The 21,752-nt window shown below is 45.0% G+C and overlaps 1 protein-coding gene across 5 annotated transcripts in view; it reads left to right on the forward strand.

Annotated features, from left to right (window-relative positions):
- Nucleotides 1–14,891, forward strand: part of BOD1L1 (biorientation of chromosomes in cell division 1 like 1) — a 50,333-nt gene extending 35,442 nt beyond the window's left edge. For 3 of the 5 annotated variants that reach the window (XM_039838170.1, XM_039838174.1, XM_039838173.1), the window contains exons 17-26: nucleotides 1,769–1,887; nucleotides 3,447–3,531; nucleotides 3,865–3,938; nucleotides 5,053–5,128; nucleotides 5,213–5,247; nucleotides 6,287–6,332; nucleotides 7,872–7,921; nucleotides 8,019–8,103; nucleotides 8,511–8,664; nucleotides 13,621–14,891. In XM_039838170.1, the coding sequence (XP_039694104.1) occupies nucleotides 1,769–1,887; nucleotides 3,447–3,531; nucleotides 3,865–3,938; nucleotides 5,053–5,128; nucleotides 5,213–5,247; nucleotides 6,287–6,332; nucleotides 7,872–7,921; nucleotides 8,019–8,103; nucleotides 8,511–8,664; nucleotides 13,621–13,744 (848 nt within the window). In that variant the 3' untranslated portion in view covers nucleotides 13,745–14,891. Of the gene's footprint in view, nucleotides 1–1,768; nucleotides 1,888–3,446; nucleotides 3,532–3,864; nucleotides 3,939–5,052; nucleotides 5,129–5,212; nucleotides 5,248–6,286; nucleotides 6,333–7,871; nucleotides 7,922–8,018; nucleotides 8,104–8,510; nucleotides 8,665–9,178; nucleotides 10,947–13,620 lie in introns of all 5 variants that reach the window. The other 2 variants (XR_005647661.1, XM_039838172.1) reach the window with 2 other exon arrangements.
- The last annotated feature ends 6,861 nt before the right edge of the window (nucleotides 14,892–21,752 follow it).

A 21,752-nucleotide genomic window follows, 5' to 3' on the forward strand; every position in this document is an offset into this window, starting at 1 on the left:
GCCAATAACAGAAAATTCTAGAGGGTAGATCAGCTGACACTTGATCAACACGAGGGGTAAGGGCCCTGATTTCCTGTAACTTAGATCAGGCCACACTCAGATTCTCAGCTGAGGATCAGCGATCTGGTTGATGCTGAGCCATGCAGGTGTGACCTGCTCGGGTCCATTTATGTGCAGATTTGTAAAAATGAAAGCCACGTTGTTCAGGGGTCATTTGTCATTGTCTACTTTACAGCTCTGGAGTCTGGTTTGTTTCCAGACTGGCTTGACACCTCCAGGGTCTTTCTGGACTTGACCTAGAAACCACATTGTTTCTTGCAGAAGACCCAACCCCTGAACTCACACAAACCCAAGCTCTGTCACCTGGGTTTGGGATCCAGCCAGGTGCCACCCAGTTCCTCATTTTGGATCATAAACAAATGCCCCGCAGAGCCAGCGAAGCACTGCAGGAAAGTCACGTGTGTAGCCGTGTGCGTCACTGTCGACTTTCTCGTGGTCTGTAAAGAGCCATGCAGTCGAGCCGCTGCCGTGACGGGGCGCGTTCCGTGTGCGTCCTGTCCAGCGCAGTAGCCATTAGCCGGGTATGACCACTGAGCACTTGAATGTGGTCATTGTGAATGAAAGGCTGAATTTTTAATTGTATGTAATTTTAATTACTTTAAATGCCAGTAGCCACATGTGGTTGGGGGGCTACCGTATTATACGGTGCGGGGACTTTAATACCTGATACAAAGTACAAATCTGATCAATACTCATTAAATAATATGTGAGAAAGAATGGATAATCAGAGACTGCTTTTTTAGTGAGGAACATGTAATTATTTTATTGTTTCTAATTTTTACTTTGTAAGTTTTTATTGTAGCTTCAGGTGTACAACATAGTGATTAGATATTTATATAATTTACGAAGTGATCCCCTCGATAAGTCTAGCACCCACCTGGCACCAGACATAGTTGTTACAATATGATCGACTATATTCCCTGTGCTGTACTTCACATCCCCGTGACTATTTGTAATTACCAATTTGTACTTCTTAATCCTTTCCCCTTTTTCACCCGGCCCCCCAACCCCGCTCCCATCTGGCAACCATCAGTTCGTTCTATCTATGAGTCACGGTTTTGTTTTGTTCATTTATTTTGTTCTTTAGATTACACACATAAGTGAAATCATATGGTATTTGTCTTTCTCTGACTTATTTCACTTAGCATAATACCCTCTAGGTCCTTGCACGAGGATTCCCTTTTCTTTATATCCTCTCCAAACTCGTTTTCGAGGAACGTGTAATTATAATTATTGAGTTCATGCTACGTCTAGGTATTATCCATGGTAGTTTATACCCATTCACAATAACTATGTGAGTTAAGTATTATTGCCATTTTATAAGTAAAGAAAGTAAGGTTTTGAGAGGTTGTGACTTCATCTCCACCACATAAATCTGATTCCCAACCAAGCCCGTAGTCTCCATCACTAAACTGTACCTCTCAGGTCGCTCGTGCAGGAAGTTAGAGTGTCTCTGGGGACTCTGTGTGCCCTAAGCCCTTTCCGTAGAACCTGCTGTCTCACTGGTGTCATTTGGAGCATTTGCAAATTTCTTATATTATTATTGGGGCGGTGGGGGGGTGGGCCTCTCCCAGGGCCGAGGCCACTGTTCAGTGTTCAAATCACATGATATAAATTTAGAATAACTTTGGCTTCACTGTATCACCAGCCTAAGAAAATAGTCTCCAACTGTCTTAAAATAGAACTACGCATTTCATTTTTCATTTAGCTTGTATTCCTTTGCGATTCTGTTCAAACCGATTTACAGATGATAATCCAGATGTCCTGGATTCCAAAACAGAAACAGCACAGAGGCCATGTTCTGAAACTGAGCCACAAGATACAAAGGTATTCTATCCACATGTTCATTTTAAATTTGGGGGATAATCTAATTATATCACTGTGCATACTTATATTTTTTTCAGTGTTCTTTTTACTTTATGTATCTTTATAATAATCACTGTATTATAAAAGGTATATATTTTTGAAGCTTTCAAAAAATGTTACACTTTATAATTTTATACTGTAAGATTGTATTTTCTCACAGTTTAGATATAATCATTGTTTAGCTTTTTGTTCAGCATGCTTTCTTCCAAAGAGTAATATGCTTTATTACAGATATACCAAAACAGTGAAATACAGTGACATATTATTCTAAAATGTTAATATTCTGCCTTCCCTCTACCTTACCTCCTACTCTTAAAATATATGTAGTTCTAAGATGGGCCTTACTCATTACCTTTTTCTCCTGTGATTTATTTCCACCTTGTGACTCAGGGAAGTGGCTTACAGACTTTTATTTCTGCCTCTGCCATCTCTTGTTCTAGGCCCAGCTTTCTCCATTTGCTGATAGATACCTCTTCTGGAGTGTTCTGCCATTTGTGAGACTCAGTAGTTACTGCCTGTTCTCAGCTAACTCCATCTCCTCGTTCTCTCTTTCCCTAATTTATATTTTTCCACCTTGTTCCAAAAGTATTTAAGTCAGCTTATAAAAATATATGCAGCTGACTTCCGGCTCACTGAAACCAGTTCAGAGTCTCTTCTTCCCCTAATAAGTGATGAACTAAATAACAAGTAGTAGAAGAATTTTAATAATCAAAGAGGGAAAGTCACATATGGTCATGAATTTCAGTTGGTTGTAGCCAAGAGAAGAAACAGACTTTTAAGGCCATCACTCCCCTGCCCAATCCAGAATAAGAATCCTGAGACAATACTCGTCAATTTGGAGAGAAGCAGATTAAAAGGCATCTTTGTATTTTCTCTTCAATTTTTTATGTGGAATTTAAATAAACTGTAACTTAATCATTTTCAGTAAAGAAATCACATAGATATTTTAATATTATACAATAGTACTCTGATTTTAAGTTTAATTTGTATATATTTGTTTACATGTTATATTAGTATTATAGTATAAACATTTCAGTATTTCATGCTCAAAACTTTCTTGCAACCAAAGTGAATGATTTAACCGTTGAGAGATCGTTGCTGTAAATCAGCCCAGCTGGAGACCCAGAAATTCTCTTTAGCACTTATCTCTTCCCCGAAGTCCTCCACCACCCAACAGAGGAGAGGATTTGTTGCAAGTTCCTATCTCCTTTTGGGGTTTCTATCAAAAAGGCAAAGGGCAGCGTGAGGAGAACAATGATTTCCATTTTGCAGGCGAAAGAAAAAGAGTGGCCTTGTTGCTTTATAGTTGAACCTTATCTTGTGTTTTTCTGCCCTCAGAATTTATCTTTTTTATAGTCTCACTAGCAACAACAATAGTTACTTTTTTAAAACAGTTTCCAACAAACTATTCTAAAAGACCCCTAGGAAATTGTTTTTTTCAAATAAAAAAGACAACTTTGGGAGGATAAATGAAGGCCATTTGAAAAAGAAGCTTCTTGTCTCGTTTGACTTCCCTGTAGGAAGAGAACTCTGGAGATTCGGAGGAGCTGTCTAAAACAAGTCCTAACACAAACAGCACTGCCTCCAGGGCCATGGAAGAGAAAGGTGAGTAAGGAGTCTCTGCGATAAATCGTCTGGAGAAGAAACCGATCCTTCAAGCAGCCAGCCTCTCGCCCGGCTTCCCCAGCCGAAACTGCATTTCTTCCTCTGCCTTCCCTCTGTGATGCAGGCACACACGTGCTTACTGTCCATAGGGCCTGCGTGTCGTTTCTGACCAAAGTGTGCTGCTTAGTTAACCAGCCTCCGGCTTACGAAGCTGGGTGGCGTAGGCCTGAGAGTGGAGTGCGTGTGCCCATGTGCGTAGGTCACCGTGGTAGTGTCGCAGCGGTGAGACCGACTCTGGCCCCCAGCAGTGACTGAGCTCTGCCCTCTCTACAGATGAGTACAGCAGCAGTGGCACCGCCGGCCACAAGGCGGAGCAGAATGACGACGACGGCGTAAAATCTCAGGAGGTAAGGAAGGTGTGTCGTATCTACTAGTTCAGATTTCTTTCAGGCCCGAAAACAAATCAAGTGCATGAAATGCTGTTCCCTCAAGTTTGTCTTGAGTACTTTTGAAGGAGTTGAAGGAGCTTTTTTTTTTAAGTGCACTGGGACACCATTTCATGCAGTGCATTTTATCAGTGTCATTTTGATTAATTTCGTTCTCTTCATCCTCATCTCGTCCACACATTTGTATGAGACCTGTTTCTGTCACAGCCACACAGGATCAGCCCAGAGCTGTACCCCAGCGGCCACATCAGGTTCCTGACCTGGCAGCTTAGCACAGCCAAGCCAGATCCCAGTTCGGGTCAGAAAATGGGCTACTGTGCCCTGGAGTCTATAGACAGGACAAAGTGGGAGGAGCAGGGTGTGCAGAAGGCCTGCGGGGAGTGCCACAGGGGACCCAGTTTCATGAGGCAAGGGCAGAGACTCCTGGGAGGCTACAGGAGCAGGGGGACCTCCAGCCTGCCTGCCCTCAGCCCGTCTGGATTTGCACATTGCCCAGCGGGGCACAAAATCACAGTGGCCTGGGGCCAGGCCCATACGTCAAGGAAAACAACCTGTACTCCAGCCAGGTCTTCTAGAGAACCATTGCCAAGTTTGCCAGTCTAGATACAACTTTTTAATAGTTCTGTTTTCTCGTACTCCTGTATGAGAAATTCAGAGGCCTCCAGTAGCTTTATAAGGGATAACATTTGGTCACAGACGACTTGGACTAAACTCAAATTAAATGAACGTACGTATTTATCAGAGGTAAAGGCGAACACGAGGCACTTACTGGCATTACCTTGTCATCCCAGCGTCCTCGTGACTCTGAGTCCCTACTGTGGTTACCGGCGTTTGAGGGGAAGGGGCTGCGCTGCGAGAAATGAAGCACTGCGCTCAGAGCCGTATGTGTGTCCCTGAGTGACAAAGCTGGGGTCTGAGCTCAAAGCCATATATATTCTCTAAGTGACAAAGCTGGGGTCTGAGCACTCTCAGGAATAAACTCCAATCTCATTCTGAGAAAACGTGATAGTATTTGTGTAATAGAGGATGAAATCATTTTTATTGCTGTCTTTTTTTTTTTTCTGTTTCTCCTCAGGAAGATCACCCGGTAATTATTAAAAGAAAAAGAGGAAGACCTCGTAAACATCCCGTGGAAACAGCGCTAAAAACAAGTAGGTGTATGGTGTGTTTTCATTTCACACACAAGAATTTTTCCAACTGATTTTCTAAGTGAGATTTATTTTTGCGTTTTTTAGAAGAAGACTGCAAAGCAGATACTGGCATTGTCACTGTAAGTAATTGCAAAAGACGAGAACTCTTCAAATGTTTGCTCTTGACCTGGGAAGAGTACACTGCAGTATCTAGTATTTTGAACTTTATTTTTTTTTTAAGTATTTAAAAAGCTTTAAAAGAGTTCAATGAACCATTGACTAACTTTTCTAATAATATCTTGATTACTAATATCTTCATGGAAGCATAATTATATTAGTTGTTCTTTAGTCTGATTCCTTCCTTCCTTATGAGTTTGGTTATATAAAAAGGACTTACCTTCTTATCATCACCCTTAATTAAAATTAATAGAAATTTGCTGTATTATATGGTGTTTAGATAGTGGCACCTGATGTGTCTCACCCTCTTACTGCTTTCTATGGCATTCCTTTTGTAATAAATTGTACATTGATTTCAATGATAAAAATCCTCAGTGATACTTTATCTTTTTAAACATTCCTTATCTTTGACCCTGAAGTTTTATACCCAGCAAACTCATTGTATCAAGGTTTCATTACATGAGTTTCAGTGACAGCATTATTAGAAGGACAGACTCATGTCCACTGACCTGACAAAAGCAAACAGGATTAAAGCCTCAGCTCTGCCACTTAATCCCAGGTCTGTGACATTGGGCCATTCACGTGACCCTCTTGAGACTTAGTTTCCTTCCATATAAAGTGGTATCACAATACCTTATCTCATAGAGTTATTATTATTATTATAAGACAACAAGACCAAAGTGGCACATGTGAATGCATCTGCCAGCATGTGAGCCCGTTTGCCGGGGTTGGGGAATACTAACAGTGGGCTGTGCCGCGTCTCCTCCAGGGCCCGCCCCCAGCGTAGCAGCAGAGTGGCTGAGCGGATGCCAGGACAGCACTAAAAAAGCATAGGCGTCCACGTCCATTTGGTACACTTCAGCAGCTGCAAAGCATAGGCTCCAAATAGTCCGCCTCCATGCCAGCATAATAAACAAAGGCCCCAGTCCTCCTGTGCATCACCGATTTTCTGTGAGATGATGACAGACTGCTGACTTCAGTTTTTTGTTTGTTTAAATTTAGGTAGAACAGTCTCCACCTGGCGGCAGACTGAGAGTAATGCAGACAGGTCTGTATGCACAGCCTTGCCCCGTGTGGCGTAAGGAAGCAGCGGGGAGGCTGCTGGCCTCGCTGGTGAAAAGGGCTGTCTGGAAGCCTGTCAGCTCTCCCTGCGATCTGGGATCTGCGCCGTTCTCAGTTGTCGAAGTCAGGGAAGCCTTTGGAGGGGAGGGCGAAGGCAAGAAAAAGCAAAATAGGGAGGGAACTTCGCCACGTGTGAACCATAATTTATTGGTTATGCGTGAGGGAGAAATAGATCAGCCTGGGAGCTGGGCATTCTCATCAGGAAGACAGGAATTCAGCTCAAGAGTCTGTTGTTCGCAGAAGAAGAATTTTGAGAGCAGCTTACCAAGCCAGGATGCAAAAGATAAAATCGTTTCAAGGATTTTTGTCCTCATTCCAAAATGTTGATAATGATTAGCTCTGGATGGTAGGACGATGGAAACATTCCATGTCATCTGTTACTGTTGCCTGCATTTTCCAGAATTTTTACAATGTATAGATATTTATTTCATGGTTTAACTTTTTTTACATAAAATCAAGAAGAGTCATTAGTGGGTTTTAAAGGGTTGACATAGGCAAAAAGATGAATGTGACAGCTATTTTGAATCAAATAAGTAACATGGTCAGATTAGGGTAGGATGTATTCTGATCACCAGGGTCGAGCAAACGTAAAATTTAATAATTTCTCCGCATTTAACTATGTATGATCTCATGATCATATTTCAATTTTTCTTATCTCTTAGAAGATTAAGGCTTGTTCAATTTTTTTAAAGGGAGACATTCTGCTTATGTTTGGCTTTTAACCAGATTTTATTCACAATGTTATAATATTTTAATTCCATACAAAAAGAATGTTCATAACGTGAATGCTCTTTAAAGACTCTAAGCTGTGTAGTTATGTTGTTATTTAGCTGTGGTCTCCTGAATCTGGTGATGATGATGTGTCTTAAACTAACAGTTTAAGACAGAGTTCTCCTGTCTACCTTTTTTCTTGGTTCATCCCTTCATTCCACGTCAGTGTATTGAACTTCCCAGAAAGGGAACTTCTCAAGTCTCCTTGCTAATAAGAAATACCTTTTCCTAACTATAAAATGGGATCGTAATGTTTATAGAGCTACAGTGAGAATTCAGTGAAGGCTGCAGTCCTGACCTACAGATCCTGGTACATCTCGGGGGTTCTCTCAATGTCCCCTTCCTCCTCCTCTTCTGGGCTCAGAGCATCTGAGCTGAAACGGACCATAAAGATGGTCTAACCCAACTCCTTACACATGAGAAAACAGAAGCTCAGGGAATTTAAGGAATTTGCCCAGATCACAGCTTATTAGTAACAAATCTTCACTGTCTTGGTGTCTCGACTTGCATTCCATTCCATTTGCTCTGTGCCAGGTATTCCGACTCAGACTTTGCTTGGCCGATAGAAAACAGTGATGAATTTTATAAGAATGCGCTAATTAACACTGCTGCGTTCATAGACAACGGGCCAGACTATTGACGTTTAATTTTATCCTAATAAAGTATTAATGCCGAGGTTTTTCTTCTCTTAAAGACGAATCCAATAAAGACACAGGCATTCCTCAAGAAAGAAGTGTAAGCAATGTAAGTGTTAATTTTCTCATCAGTATATGTCCTTTAGAAATCAACTCAGTAACTGCTCAGCGGATAGCCCTTTCGACTTCAATTTTATTGCTTTTAGGATGATGGTGAAGAAAAAACAGTAGCAAGTCTGCGTCGGAGAGGAAGAAAGCCCAAACGTTCACTCACGTTGTCCGATGATGCCGGTATGTTCATAGCGGGTGCTTAATGACAGAGCCTCATCATTTCACAGTCATCTTTTGAAGCGTTTTTCTTTGGATGAGGGAAAACTCAGTGGGGTACAGCTAGTATTAATATTACATAAATACGTGCGAAATGGCTCTAATCCCGTGTCAGAAATGCTACATCCCAGATGCTTCTCTGAGGACATGCGAATTTCTCCCGAATGCTGGCTGTGAACTGCCTGAGTAAACTCTCCCGAATGTGTTTGAGATTAAGTTAAACAGTTGTGAATCTCCAGTGCAGAAACAAGAAGGATATGGAAAACCAGTTCTTCTGCCTCCAGGCCCCCGAGAGTCCTGCGTTCTAAACGCCATGACTCTGGCCTCCGGGATCGTGCATCCGGCTGTTACCCTTCTTTCTGTTTGAGCAGAATCCTCAGAACCGGAAAGAAAACGCCAGAAGTCAGTGTCTGAAGCAACTGAGGACAAGAAAGACCAGGAGTCTGAGGAGGAGGAGGAAGAGGAGGAAGACGACGAGCCCGCGGGAGCCACCACGCGATCGGCCACCAGATCGGAGGCTCAGAGGTAACGGGGCAGCAGGAGCTTCCGGAGACTTCGCCGGCGTCTCCGTCCGCAGGCAGCTTCGGGTGTCACGGGACTGTCCGCTCACCCACTTGTGTCACAGTATGAGCAGTTCCCTTCATTTGCCTTCAGCAGAGAGCACGTGCGCTCAGCCCGCTGACATTCCGGTTCTTGGGGAGCCTGTTTTCTGTCTTAAACCATTAGCGAGGATCACTTCAGAATCGTTCCCAGGTTTTAGATACCTGTTTGGTGGGACCCATTCAGTTCCTTGACAAATACTGGCTGAGCGTGAGTGGATGTCTCTGATACTGTGCTGAGCACCGCGGGTGAAAACAGGTACATACGCACCGCCCTCCGTGCTGCGAGCTTCGCTCCCCTGCGAGGCGGGGCGGGCCTCGCCGTCACTTTTGGGCGGTGCGTCTAACCAGTGCCACGCGAGAGGTCGCTCACATGAAATTGCCTGTGCGCGACCTCTGTAACTTACACAATGGGTAATTTCATGTTTCCCAAACCCTAGCATAGCCAGAAGCCTCTGGAAAAAAGAGGACCGTGGTCAGATGAGTTTGGGGAACACCGTGGACTCTCCGCCTCAGCCACAGCTTACGTTACAGTCTGTAGGGCTCAGCATAGCCCTTTGACCCGGCCGGAGCACTCCCGCCCCACGCGCCGTCACACCTGCCCGCCTCCGTCCCCGCTCCTTCCCCCACCACGCGCGGAGAGACGGCGCATCGCTTTACAGTCTAACAGCTTTTTCTAAAGCAGGAGTATTTCCCATTTTTAATGTGATTCACAAACTGTTAGTCTTGGTCTCATCTTCTATAATTTCCTACCCGAGATTAATCAAAAGGTTCAAGAACAGGCATTTCAAAATTATCACTTATTAACACCTGTCACTGTAGCATAATGCTAATAGTGCCTTCTGTTTCATGAAGACTTAAAATCAACCTATTTCTGATTCTTCCACACTTGCAAGTTGTTAGCCATTTGTGCCATAGTTTAATTTTTCAGAATCAGATTTTAGAGCCGAAAAGCTTTAGGAGCTGACGTGGCTAAAAGGGAAGGTAGCGGTCTCGTATTTGTCCTCGTAGGTGGGGCAGCTCAGATGAGTAGAAGTCGCAGAATCAAGATTTCTGCTGACAGGAGAGGGTACAGAACACCCCACCAGCTCTGCCTTAAATAGTCATGGAAAGGTCACCCACTGCAGGGGGGCCCACCTCAGAAAGTGGCACGGCCTTCTGGGCATCGCCAAGTGAGTGTCGAGAAGTAGCTACCGGGTTTGCCTGTAAAATTTATTCTTCAGTGCTCTTCCTTCATGTCCTTGAAAACTTCATCTACAAACAGATTCTCTTTAGTTCGGATTCCTTGGCATTGGTCGATGGGTTCCAGGGCCCCGGCGTCTTCGTAATCTTGGATTCTCGGTCGATGGGGCCTCGGCGAGCTGGTCCTGCCAGCCCATCAGTGCCCCAGTCACCAAGCCAGCAGCTCCTCGGGAAAGGCCTTCGTGCTTCTGCACAAACCTCAGTGGCAGGCAGAGCCACCGCCTCCGGGCACCGTCTCCCCGTGTCCAGTAGCAGCTGGCCCCCCTGCGGCTCCCGCTCAGGGCCTTCCGGCCAGCTTGCCCTGCACCGTTCCAGAGCGGCTGCCGGGGCTTCTCTTCATCCCCGTTCTCGGTTTCTCTACCTCACCCTGCACCGAGTGTGGCTGATGGACGCGGAGGGGACTGTCCCATCTTATGATGTAGAGCCTGTGCTTCACCGTGCAGCCAAGTCGCATGCCCCCGCAGCCTGAACTGCAGCCCGCTCAGCGAGCCCCTGTCTTAGCGCTTTGCCGTGAGTCTGAGCGTCCCTCACCCGGTACTGGTTTGTGCCGTGGACCCTGTGGGCCCGGCCGGGGCCCTCACATTCAGCCCGACAAGTCGTGCTTTCATAGATCTCAGCCGCTTTTTCTGCTGAGCACTTTCGGGATCTTTATCTTGTTGGCCAAGATATGTTCTGTGTATCACAGATTGACGTTTCTCTAAATCACTCTAAAGTGTCTTACACAGAAAAAGTGACGGTCCAGAAAACCAGCCGTTTCCCTGCTTTAGTCCCCATTCTCTGACTCGGCCACAGAGCCCCGGGGCCCGAGTGGTCAGTGCCACCGCTGCCCAGTGTCCCACAGTCTGGCTCAGAAAGTGCCAGAGCCAGCCATCTACACGTGCGCCATCCAAACTCGGCAGCCCACAGCCAGTTTCTCCTAGAAATTGCCAAAAATTAGCAAAGGAGAAGTTACCTACCAGTGAAAAGGTTAGTAAGCCTCCCCCGTTAGGAAGGCAAGTTCCTGCCTGCACTTCATAACATCTTTAACCCCTGAGACTGTTGGGTCCCGTGATGCTTTCTTTTCAAGTTCCTTGAAGATGTTTGTCTCGCCAAATAACTGTCTTTGGATCCTTGGTTTCCCACGTGGAAACCTACTCCAAACGGAATAGGAAGGGTGCAGAGGGATTCTCGGTGGCCTCGCCAGGCTGGCCTCACTTCGTGGCCCTCCTGCCCAGGCTTGTCCTCGACACCTGTGAGCCTTACGTGCCGACCCCTGCTTACCAGGACTGAAGGCGTGGTTCTCCCTGGGTGGTCATAGACCTGAACACTCGGTTAATTCAGCGCCTCGTGGTCGAGCAGCCAGAGTCATTTCTGCTTTGGCCAGGGCATTGGAGAGGCGATGAGGTGACAGAGCTCCCACTTCAGGCACAGCCACCCGCCAGCTTTGTGCCTCCCACTGCAGGCTGATGACCAGGCTGCTGCCCAGGTTGTGCTGGGTCCTGCTGCCTTCCCTTTGCTTGTGCTCGTTCTTTCTGGGGTGCCCTCACCACCAGCCCCCAGCAAGCCGGGTCCTTCTGTCCTTCACGCCCACCCTCCTCAGGACGCCTCTTCGCCTGCTTCAACCCATCCTCCCCTCTCCTTCCTGCTGTACTTCCGGCCAGGACGTGTGCAGGTGACAGTGGCGTCTGCCATTACTTGAGGTGTATTAGTTTTGTTTCCCCTCTGAGCTATAAGTTTCGTCCTTGAGATCAGAGACTTGTCTTACTCCCTGTACATTACATGGTAGCATCAAAAAATACAAGACTCTTCACAGTATACGAAAGCTGTCTTGACGCCTCTTGTCACGTTTGCCCTTCACAGCATACTTGTCACCTCCGTGCGGTAGGACGGGAAGCAGGCTGCAGTCCCAGGCACCTTTCACACAGATTCTCCCGTTGATCCTCATGAAGTAAAACACAGTATTTATCCTTATTTTGTATGTGAGGAGAAGAATTTCAGAAAGACCTGTCCCCTTATTCCTCAAAATGGAATGAGCAGACCAATCGCAGAGGCTCCTGCCAAGATGCAGACTCTGACCCTGGAGGTCTGGGCACAGCCTGAGCGTCTGCAGTTCTGACAAGCTCCCAGGTGATGCCAGTACCGCTGGTCACAGACCACACTCTGGGTGGAAGGACGGGGCCTGGGTGACCTACCACGCTCACACAGCGAGGAAGAAGCACACTGACTCAGAGCTTCTGTTCCCTGCTGTTTGGCAGCTAGCACAGTGCGGGACACTCACCGTTCAGTGGCTGGGTGCTTGATTAGTGACTGATGGCTTTTCCGATAGCTTTTGTAATGGTCATTCTCAAATCACACGTGGGCGATATGGTGCTGAAACTGCATCATATGCAGCCGTATGTAGTTCAGTATGAGTTTATTTACTTTTGCTGTCAAAGGAACAATAAGCAAAATGTGCCTTCTATTGGTAGTCTCATTTTTCCATTTCCTGCAACTTTAGTTTTCCAGGTCTTTTCATTCTGATGTGACATTTATTGCTTGCCAACGTGTGCTGGGCTTTGTACTAGGCACTGGAGATGGAAAATGAATAAAACTCAGCAGCTGTGTAGAGAAGCCTCCTGTCAGATGGGGAGACATCCGTGTCTATGACTTTCAAACAACGTCATCCCACAATAAGAATATATTTTGCATTACTGCTGCTGTAACTGAAACAAAATTTTCATGAGCCAAACTTAATAGACATGCTATCAGAGGTATTTTCTGTTGTGTTCTATCAGTACGTTGTTTTAAAATAATGACTGTCACGTGCAGTTTGAAAATGCCCAGTGGATAAATTACGGTGGTAAGTGCTGTGATGAGGACACAATGTGCCATGGGACTTCGCTTGCCCTGTGATGAAGAAGGCTGCCCAGAAGGACTCACTTTTGAACTGGGGCTTAAAATGAGGTTTGCCAGATGGGAGGTGAGGGGTGAGTCCAAAATGTCACATGCCAAAGCATGACAGTGTAAAAGAGCATCGCGTGTTAGGGAATGGGAGCACTGTGGCAGGACCCTAGAGAAGTCGAGGGTAAACCATAAAGGACTCTGTGCGTTGTGTTCTGGGTGACCTTGTCCTGAACGCAGCCAGGAGCCGAGAGAGAAACGCATGGACATAGACACCCGTAGATGTAGATCCAGATAAACTGGGGAGTGACATGATGAACCGACGTTTCCAACAGGTAATTCTGGTGGCGGAGCGGAGAGCGGGAGCAGGCTGTGGCGTGGGGCGGCGGGGTTAGAGCTCCGGACCTCACGCGCCCTCCACGCCGCCGGCGGTCGCTGTGCGAAGCCTGCCGCGCGCTTGCGCCGACGCGGGCCGCGGTCCCGCCGTGTTCTTGCAGTTGTGTCCACTTGGGGCAGTGTGGGGGGACTCGCCGTGGGTTATTTTATATACCGGAGCGGGGCTTCCGACTGCCCCTCCGGCGCTCCGAGTGGGCGTGCGGCAGCCGGCAGCCAGCCAGCTGGCACGAGCCCTTCTGCAGCCCTTTTCCTGTAGACACGTTTCCCGGGGTTCTTCTCCTTGGCTCTCGAATTCAGAAATCTTCCATTTTTAAAAATAACTCCCAAATCATTTGAAGCAGCGCCTTTTAACGCTCACCACTGCCCCGACTTCTGTCCACTGCAGATCAAAGGCACAGCTGTCCCCTTCTACCAAGCGCAAGAGAGAGGCCAGCCCCCCCGGGGCGCGCACGCGAGGCCAGCAGAGGGTGGAGGAGGCCCCTGTGAAGAAGGCGAAGCGGCAGTGCTGACCGGCCGCCCGGGCCTGGCGGGAGCACGGTGGCCAGACGAGGGACGAGCCTCGGGCCTCGGGGGCCGCAGGCTATTTTTTTAAACCAGGGAAAGGACATGCATGTGCTGTAAGTTCCTAGGTGCAAGCTTTTTCTTGTTATGTTTTAAACAGCTTTATAAACTATTGTTCATAGAAGATATTATGTACATTTATTTCAGATAAAGGAAAATAAGTTTACTTTGTATCTGAACTCAAAACAAAGTAGTTGTATATTTTAACATTCGAAATTGGGATTTCCTGATGCGACACATCACTAATACAAACCCTTCCAGCCCATCAGACACCAGGCTGCCTACTGGTCATCCGTGTACAGTATATAAACATGTAAAAATAGGTTGTATTTTACTCCGTGTATGATGCTAATCAATGAACACTTTATTTATTTTACAGAGAAAACTTATCTGTGAACTTTACTATATATCTGTTTATTTTATTTTATTATTTTTTTTAATAAAAAAGGGTTTTAAATGCTATGCAGCCATTAGTAGAAGCGTCTTTAGGACTCTGCCTGCCTGTAACTAACTGTGCTCTGGCAGGAAATACAGACTCGTGCATGTGCTCCAGCGACAGCTCAGCCCCGGGGTCACCATTGCTGTTCTGCTCACAGTTGGGACTCCGTTTTTTAAGAATGTGACTTGTTTTTAGAGTATACTTGGCATCTGTGACTTGACTGCCAGCCTCACTGGCATAAGGTTTTGGTTCAGGTCGAGTCACGACGTGTCACCTGCGGCAGAAACCCCTCCGTCCCTGTTCATTCCTCTCTGCCCTTCCGAGGCTTAACCGTGTCCTTTCCGTAGCGTCAAAGGGAAATACATTGACAATTAGGTCGCTCCTATCATGCTTCAGGATTTTGTGTTGTTTTATACATAATTGTTTCAGGAGAAAATGGCATTATTGCCAGATTCTTTTTTAAACATCTTTTAACTCCCATATGAGCAAACTGTCCAACTTAAGTTTTTCATAAGATTAAACTTTTCTTAAGATCAAATTTGTCTCTAGCAATGTGATGAGTTGCCAAATAATTGACATTATTTTTAAGTGTTTTATTCATATTCTTGTTTTGTAATTAAAATTTACATTCAGTATGTGACTTTTTTTTTTTTTTGATTCAATGTAAAGTGGATATTTCTGTCATTTTACATGGTTTCTTACTGAGATTTTATATATAAATTATAAAATGTTTCCCAAAACTTTTGTGGTAAGAATCTTCTTTTTCTGAACTTTAGAATTTCTCCCTGCGAAAACCATTTCTTTTCTTTAAATAATTGCTCTTAGACATATTGCCCCACTTTCACGGTCGACTGTGAGTCACTGATGGCATCTCTCTCGGGAGGACGGGACATCAGCTCTGGAAGGGACCTTGGAGACGAACATGAGAGTTCCTCATTGTCATTTATAGGGATGAGTTTAACCAAAGTTCAGAAACCTGACGTGAGTCGTCTTAAAGTTAGTCGAGGGTAGAAGCCAGACTGGGATCCGAGGCTCCAGCGTTGGCTAACAGTCTCTGCACTGTTCATTTCGGGTCAGTTCGCCAGCAGTGCCTGCCTGCAGATGGATTCTCAGAGTTAAACCAGTGTCGCTCAGTTTAGGCGTGCCCACCCTGGCCGTGACCTTGTGGGGACGAGGTGACTGGGTTGTGAGGAAATGCTGCCTCTTAATAAAGTTGGAACTAAATATTGAAACTGCATACGGATTGTTCTGGAGCGGATGTCAGCTTCCAGCGGCTCTGACACCTAGGCAGGGTGGCGGTGCCCGCCAGTGGGCATTGGAGGTGCACGAGAGCGGTTCTCGGTGGCCACGGCGGTTGGTGCTGCTCGTCTGCAGCAGAGAGAGGGAAGGAGGTCGGGAGTGCTAACGGTCCTACAGCGCCCAGGACAGTGTCCGACTCCATTTCTAGGGCCGGAAGGTCTAGCGCATAACTGACAGATTGACAGCCATGGAAATTGATGTTGCACAAAACTTCAAAAACTTCACTCAGTTTCTAACAACCCTGCAAAGGCCTATCAGACACCCCATTTTATAGTTGGGAGAACTGAAGCTCAGAGTGATTACACACTCACTGAAGAACACACAGACCAGCTTCACTAGGACTGGAACCAAGATCCCATGAGTCTCGTCTGAGGGTTTTCGGTACGCGGCGCCGAGGTTCGCAGCGGTGGCCATGTTCATTCCTGCAGTGGCAGGACCCATGTGACCTGCGCCGTGGGCTATAATTTTCCTCAACATCCATTAGCAGTATGCTTGATTTTTTTTAAACAAGTGTTATAAAATCTCAGTTTTTCTAAGTAATAATATTTTCGTTCTACAACTAATGTCTTGATCGTAGAAAAATCAAAGGTAATAGTAAGCAAAGGGAGGAATCTCTTGTAATCCCACAAATCAGACATATTCTCTTTTAATATTTTTAATTTTAATTGCAGTTGGCTACAATATTATATTAGTTTCAGGTATACAACATAGTGATTAGACATCCATATAACGTAAAAAATGGTCACCCCGATAAGTCTAGTACCCATCCAACACCATACATACTTATTACAATATTGACTATATTCCTAACGCTATACTTTACATCTCCATGACTATTTTGTAATGACCAATTTGTATTTCTTAATCCCTTCCCCGTTTTTTACTCACCTCTCCCATCTGGTAACCCTCCAAGTGTTCACTATGAGTTTGTTTTATTCATTTATTTTGTCCTTTAGATTCCACATTGTAAGTGAAATCATGTGGCATTTGTCTTTCTCTGACTCACTCCACTCAACAAAAGATCCTCTAGGTCCACCCATGTTGCAGACGTAAAGATTTCTTTTACTGATTGACTTATGTTTATGGCTGAGTGATATTCCATTGTTCCATCGTACATACGTACCACCTCTTCTTTATCCGTTCATCCGTTGATGGACACCCAGGTGGCCTCCATATCTTGGCTCTTGTAAATAATGCTGCAATGAACATAGGGATGACCTGTCCCTTCAAAGTCATATTTTAGGTTTTTTCAGATAAATACGCAGAAGTAGGATTACCGGATCCTTCTTTGTCTCCTGTTACAGCCTTTCTTTTAAAGTCTTTTTTGTCTCATATAAGTGTTGCTACCTCAGATTTTTTTTTCATTTCCATTTTCATGAAGTATCTTTATACAATCCTTTCCATCTTTGTATGTCTTTGATCTGAAGTTAGTCTTTTGTAGGCAGCCTATATAAGGGTCTTGTTTTCTTATCCATTCAGCTGCCTTATGTGTTTTTCACTTGAAGTACCTGTTGGTAGATGTACTTATTGCCATTTTATTATTCATATTTTTGATACATATTTTTTCCTTCTTAAATCTCTCCAACAGTTCCTGTAATACCGGCTTGGTGCGATGAACTCCTTTAGCTTTTTCTTGTATGGGAAGCTCTTTATCTGTCCTTTGATTCTAAATGATAGCTTTGCTGGCCTGTGTTAATCAGGTTGATGGAGATTCACATACGGTAGTCGTCCATGTCTGCACACTGGAGTGCGGGGGGGCTCAACCAAAGAATAATGGATACCACCAGCATTTTTTCCATGAGAAAGTCACCGCTCCAGCCCTCGCCCTAAAGCCAGAAAACTCAGTTCCTCTCCATGTGTCCCTGAAGCTCTTCAAACAGCTGTCCCAGCACTGTAGCTCAGAGTGAGTGACTATCTCAGTGAGTCAGTCCACATGTGGGCCCTTTAATAGGACACCTGGCACTCCGGATGCCCTCCATCTCCACTGGTTCTCACAGCCAGAGGCTGGAACTGCTTTTTTCTTCTACACTGTTTTGAAATTTATCTATGGTCATGTATGTAGCTCTAGTTAGTGCATTTTCACTGCTGTATAGTATTCCCTTAAAAGGCTATATCACAATATGCTAAGCTATTTATTTACCTATTACTGATCTTTGGGTTGTCTCCAGTTTAAATAATGTTTCTATAGATGTTTTATGGGGAAACCTTCCCACACTTATCCGTTTCATTGTGCATATAGAAAATGATATTTGTAGACACACCGAGGTAAGTGGAAGGACCAGGCTGGTTGCTACCTAAGGAGACCTTTAGCCTGTGAACCAGAGAACCAGGCCACCCAGCCACTTGGAAGGTGAGGTGGTTAATAAAACCCCATCCCCGCACCAAGACACACCCAACTGTCTCCCCCAGGGGACGACCGCTAATTCCAAAGCTGGTTTTCAGCTTTGCAAGATGATGCCGAACTGTGTCCCAAAGGCTTTCGCCCCATTGCATTCCTACCAGCAGTGTTCTCTTCCTCGACATTCAGGAGCATAAGAAGGACTTCTTAATTTTAGCTCATCTAGAAGGTGGAAAATGCCTCATCGTGGTCTTTATTTGCATCACTTACAAGGGGGTTGAACATCTTTTCCATTCTTGTTTCCTCTTCTGTGAAATGCCTGTTCATATCTTTTGTCCATTTTTCTATTCGGTTCTTTGTGCTTTTCTTATCGACTCGTAGTTCTTTTTTCGTAATATAAAGATATAAGTGTATGTATTCAGGATAGCTTTTTGTTTCTATGTGTTGCAAGTACCACCCCCTGAACACACACATAGACACATAGACACAACGTGTCATTTATCTTTTCACTTCTTTTATGGTACCTTTTGGTGAATAGTTTTTTGATTCAAATGTAATTAAATACCAAATTTCCTTTTGTGGTTAGCTCTTCTTGTGTCTTGGCTCAAGAGCTATCCATGTGACCCAGGAAAGCCAAGTACACAAAAGAATCTAGGCCAGACTCTCCCAGGCACCGCTAGATTTTAAAAAGTGATCCGAGGCCACTATATTTTACAAGATGATCCAGGATCCCTGAAGGCGTTCATCCCACATCTTCCTCTTGTTTGTTTACTCCCATATTTTGATGAAGCACCTGTGGCATTCTGAGAAATAACCTCTTCAATAACAAAGACTCATACGAATGAGAGATCATACCCAGCATCAAGCTTTACTAAGAATTTTTCAAGGATGTAAGTGGTTGCTGGGCACAGTGAAGCATAGTGGTCCAGGGCAGCCATCTAGTTCCTGGGCTCTTTCTCATCAGACCTCACACGTGCCCAGATTGACACACGACATCTCTAAAGAATATCCACAGCTCCATAACGCAGACAGAAGCCCTTTCGGTCATGGACCATCTCTACTTGGATGGTTACAAAGCTCATGTGATGTTTTCCAGGGAGCCAAGCTCCATAAACCGAGAGGTTCCAAGGGGTTTTGTTGGTGTGTTGTGTTGTTGCCATAAGCCATGTGGATTGAACAGGTACATCCTGCTAAAGGCGCTCCATAAGTACCAACTCTCCCTCTGGTAAACGCCATCAGCTGTGTGTCTGAAGGCAAATCATTAGCAAGTGTACAAGAATTTTTAACTCCAGGTCACTTTCTTTCTTTGCCGGAGGCATTCCTCAGGGTTGGGTTGAAGGTCCGATGCCAACCATCTTACAGGACATCATTTTACACCTTGTTTGAGTCATGGTCCAGCCACCTAGTAGAAACCACATCAGTTATTTTAACAAGTAATTTAATGTTGGGACTTGGCCTCAACAGCTATTAACAGACTAAAAGGCAACAGATGGCACTGATACACCACAGAGTAACTTTAGAAAGCAGCTATCACCACGGCTGGGCTTGGGGGACAAAAAGATTGAGCTTAGTTGGGGACTGGAGGAGAAGCCCGGCAGAGCTGGGACTCAGACCTCTGGAAGGTGTGCTGCCCATTTGGCAAGTCTCATACAAGACACTGTGGCATGTTCTCAGAGCATGGGGCATCTGGAACCAGCTTTGGCTGCAATCAGCTGCCACATGCTGGGGTGAATGAAGAACCATTACTGAGCAAAAGAGTGACCAAACAAGAAGTAAGTACCTTCTCGAACCTTTTAGTGTCTCTGCTTGGAGAAGCAGCTGGCTAAGGAGAAAGCGGTTCAGCACCACAAAGCAAAATAGAGATGGGCGGATTGGAGTGAAGAGACAATAGCTTAATAATCAGCACAAGCCACACTTCTGCCCACTCACACCCATACCGCCTTTCTATGCATACTTAAATTTCCACATGGAAGCAACTTGTTATAAATTTCCCTTATTCCCTAGTAAGCTCAGCAATCCACTTTGAATATGCAACTCGAGTATGTAATTAATCCAGCATCAGAGTGGTTTGCTACAGCGGGGCCTTGACAAATACCTAAGATGCCATCCTTTCTAAAGTAGGAACTCCACATACATTCAAATCTTCTGCAGAAATCGTGTGTCCTCATTCACGCTGTTTCTGTCTCCTGAAGGACCAGCCTCCCTGTTAGCTTTTTTTTTTAAATTAGTTTCAAGTATACAGTACATTGGTTAGACACTTATATAGTTTCTAAAATGATCTTAATGGCTCCTCTCCCCTGGCCCTCCACCTAGCCGATGTATTAATGCTGACTGCATTCCCTATGCTGTGCTCCCTGTCCCCGTGACCATCCATCAGCTACTCATTTGTACTCCTTTAACCCTTCACCCCATTCTTTCAGCCCCCCCAGGTCCCCCTCCCCTCTGTTCGTCGCCCCCGTTAGCTTTTCATAAATGTGTTTCTAATGGTGACCAGAATCTGGTCCATTTTTTTTAATGTCATCTTTCAAAGTGAGTTTATCATCAAAGCTCTCAGTTGTTCTTATTTGCGGAAACCAATTTGTCAGTCTTCAGCAACTCTTACTTGAAATAGTCAAACTCACATTTTTTTTTCAACCAAAAGGAACTATTCAACAAGAACTTGCCTTTTTCTATTTTTGGCTCATGCGTCTCTGTTTACCCTCAAACATTGTTGTTAATTTCATCCCTGTCATTTCGGGGTTCTCTGGTCTTTCAAAAAGATTCTTTCCCCAGTAAACATTCTGGGAGTTTAAAAGGATGTAATTGGTCATTCCAGATTCTTAAAATTGAAATGTAAATCAAACCTTTAAGTGAAATCTACGTCGTCAATAAATGTGTCTGCCCTCCACCCCGCAGATTTCTACTTCCTTCCGACCTGGATATGGATTGATTCTAGAGAAATGTCTCGGACAGAAGGTGCCTTTGCTTTTCCTTTTGACACTTCACTAAGAACCTCTTTTGAATCTGCAGGAAGCACATGTCCCAGCTCCAGCTCCCCTGCACTTGTGCAGAGATTTCTCCGAAGCCCCCTCAAGCTTCTTCCTTTGACAGTTCCCAGGACAGCTCAGTCCCATCTGTTCACTTGACGTTCCATTAAGCCCGGGTGCTACCACGATATCCTGTTTTCCCCTTCCTGTTTCTAGCCACACTTACTCAGACATAATGACAGTTTGCTGTAATTCCTGCACATAAATCTCTCCAGCAAGCTTTCTCCCCGCTATCCTAAGCCCCTTTCTATGAAAGCACGGCCTTCTGGCCCTTTCCCTTTCAAAACCCAGTCCAAAATATCTCATAATGGAAATAAACATCTCCAAGTTAGGCCTCAGAAGATGATTTAACAACAACAAAAGAAACTGAAATATGTTATTTGTGCTAAAAGGCTACGGGAAGAGCTCTGTACCTGAGGATGATGGTGAGCTAGCACAATCTACAGAGCAGGCTTTTCGAGTAGGCGTGTGTTCTACATGACCTTGAATAAATCACTTGGCCTTTCTACGTCTCAGGTTCCTCATCTGTAAAGAGAAATTCTGGTACCCGTCCCACTGATCTCAGAGGGTTATGTGGGGGATTAAATGAAACGATTCATTCAGTAACTATTCACTAAGAGCCTACCCTGTGCCAGGCTCATTCCAGGCATTGGGACGCAATGGTGAGTCACTTAAAACATTGTGTTATGAGAAGCATCCATGTGCCTGTGTGTAGTTATAGACTGATCATCCCAATGGCTGGCGAGCGCCCCTTTCTGCAAACAGATCACACTCGATTCATCCATTGTGCTTGCAATAGGCATTCGAGTAGGTTCCAGGTTTTTGGAAACTAGAAAATGAGGCTATGAACATTC

This window comes from Pteropus medius, unplaced genomic scaffold (genome assembly GCF_902729225.1).
Source record: "Pteropus medius unplaced genomic scaffold, Ma_sr-lr_union100, whole genome shotgun sequence".
Taxonomy (NCBI): Eukaryota; Metazoa; Chordata; class Mammalia; order Chiroptera; family Pteropodidae; genus Pteropus; species Pteropus medius.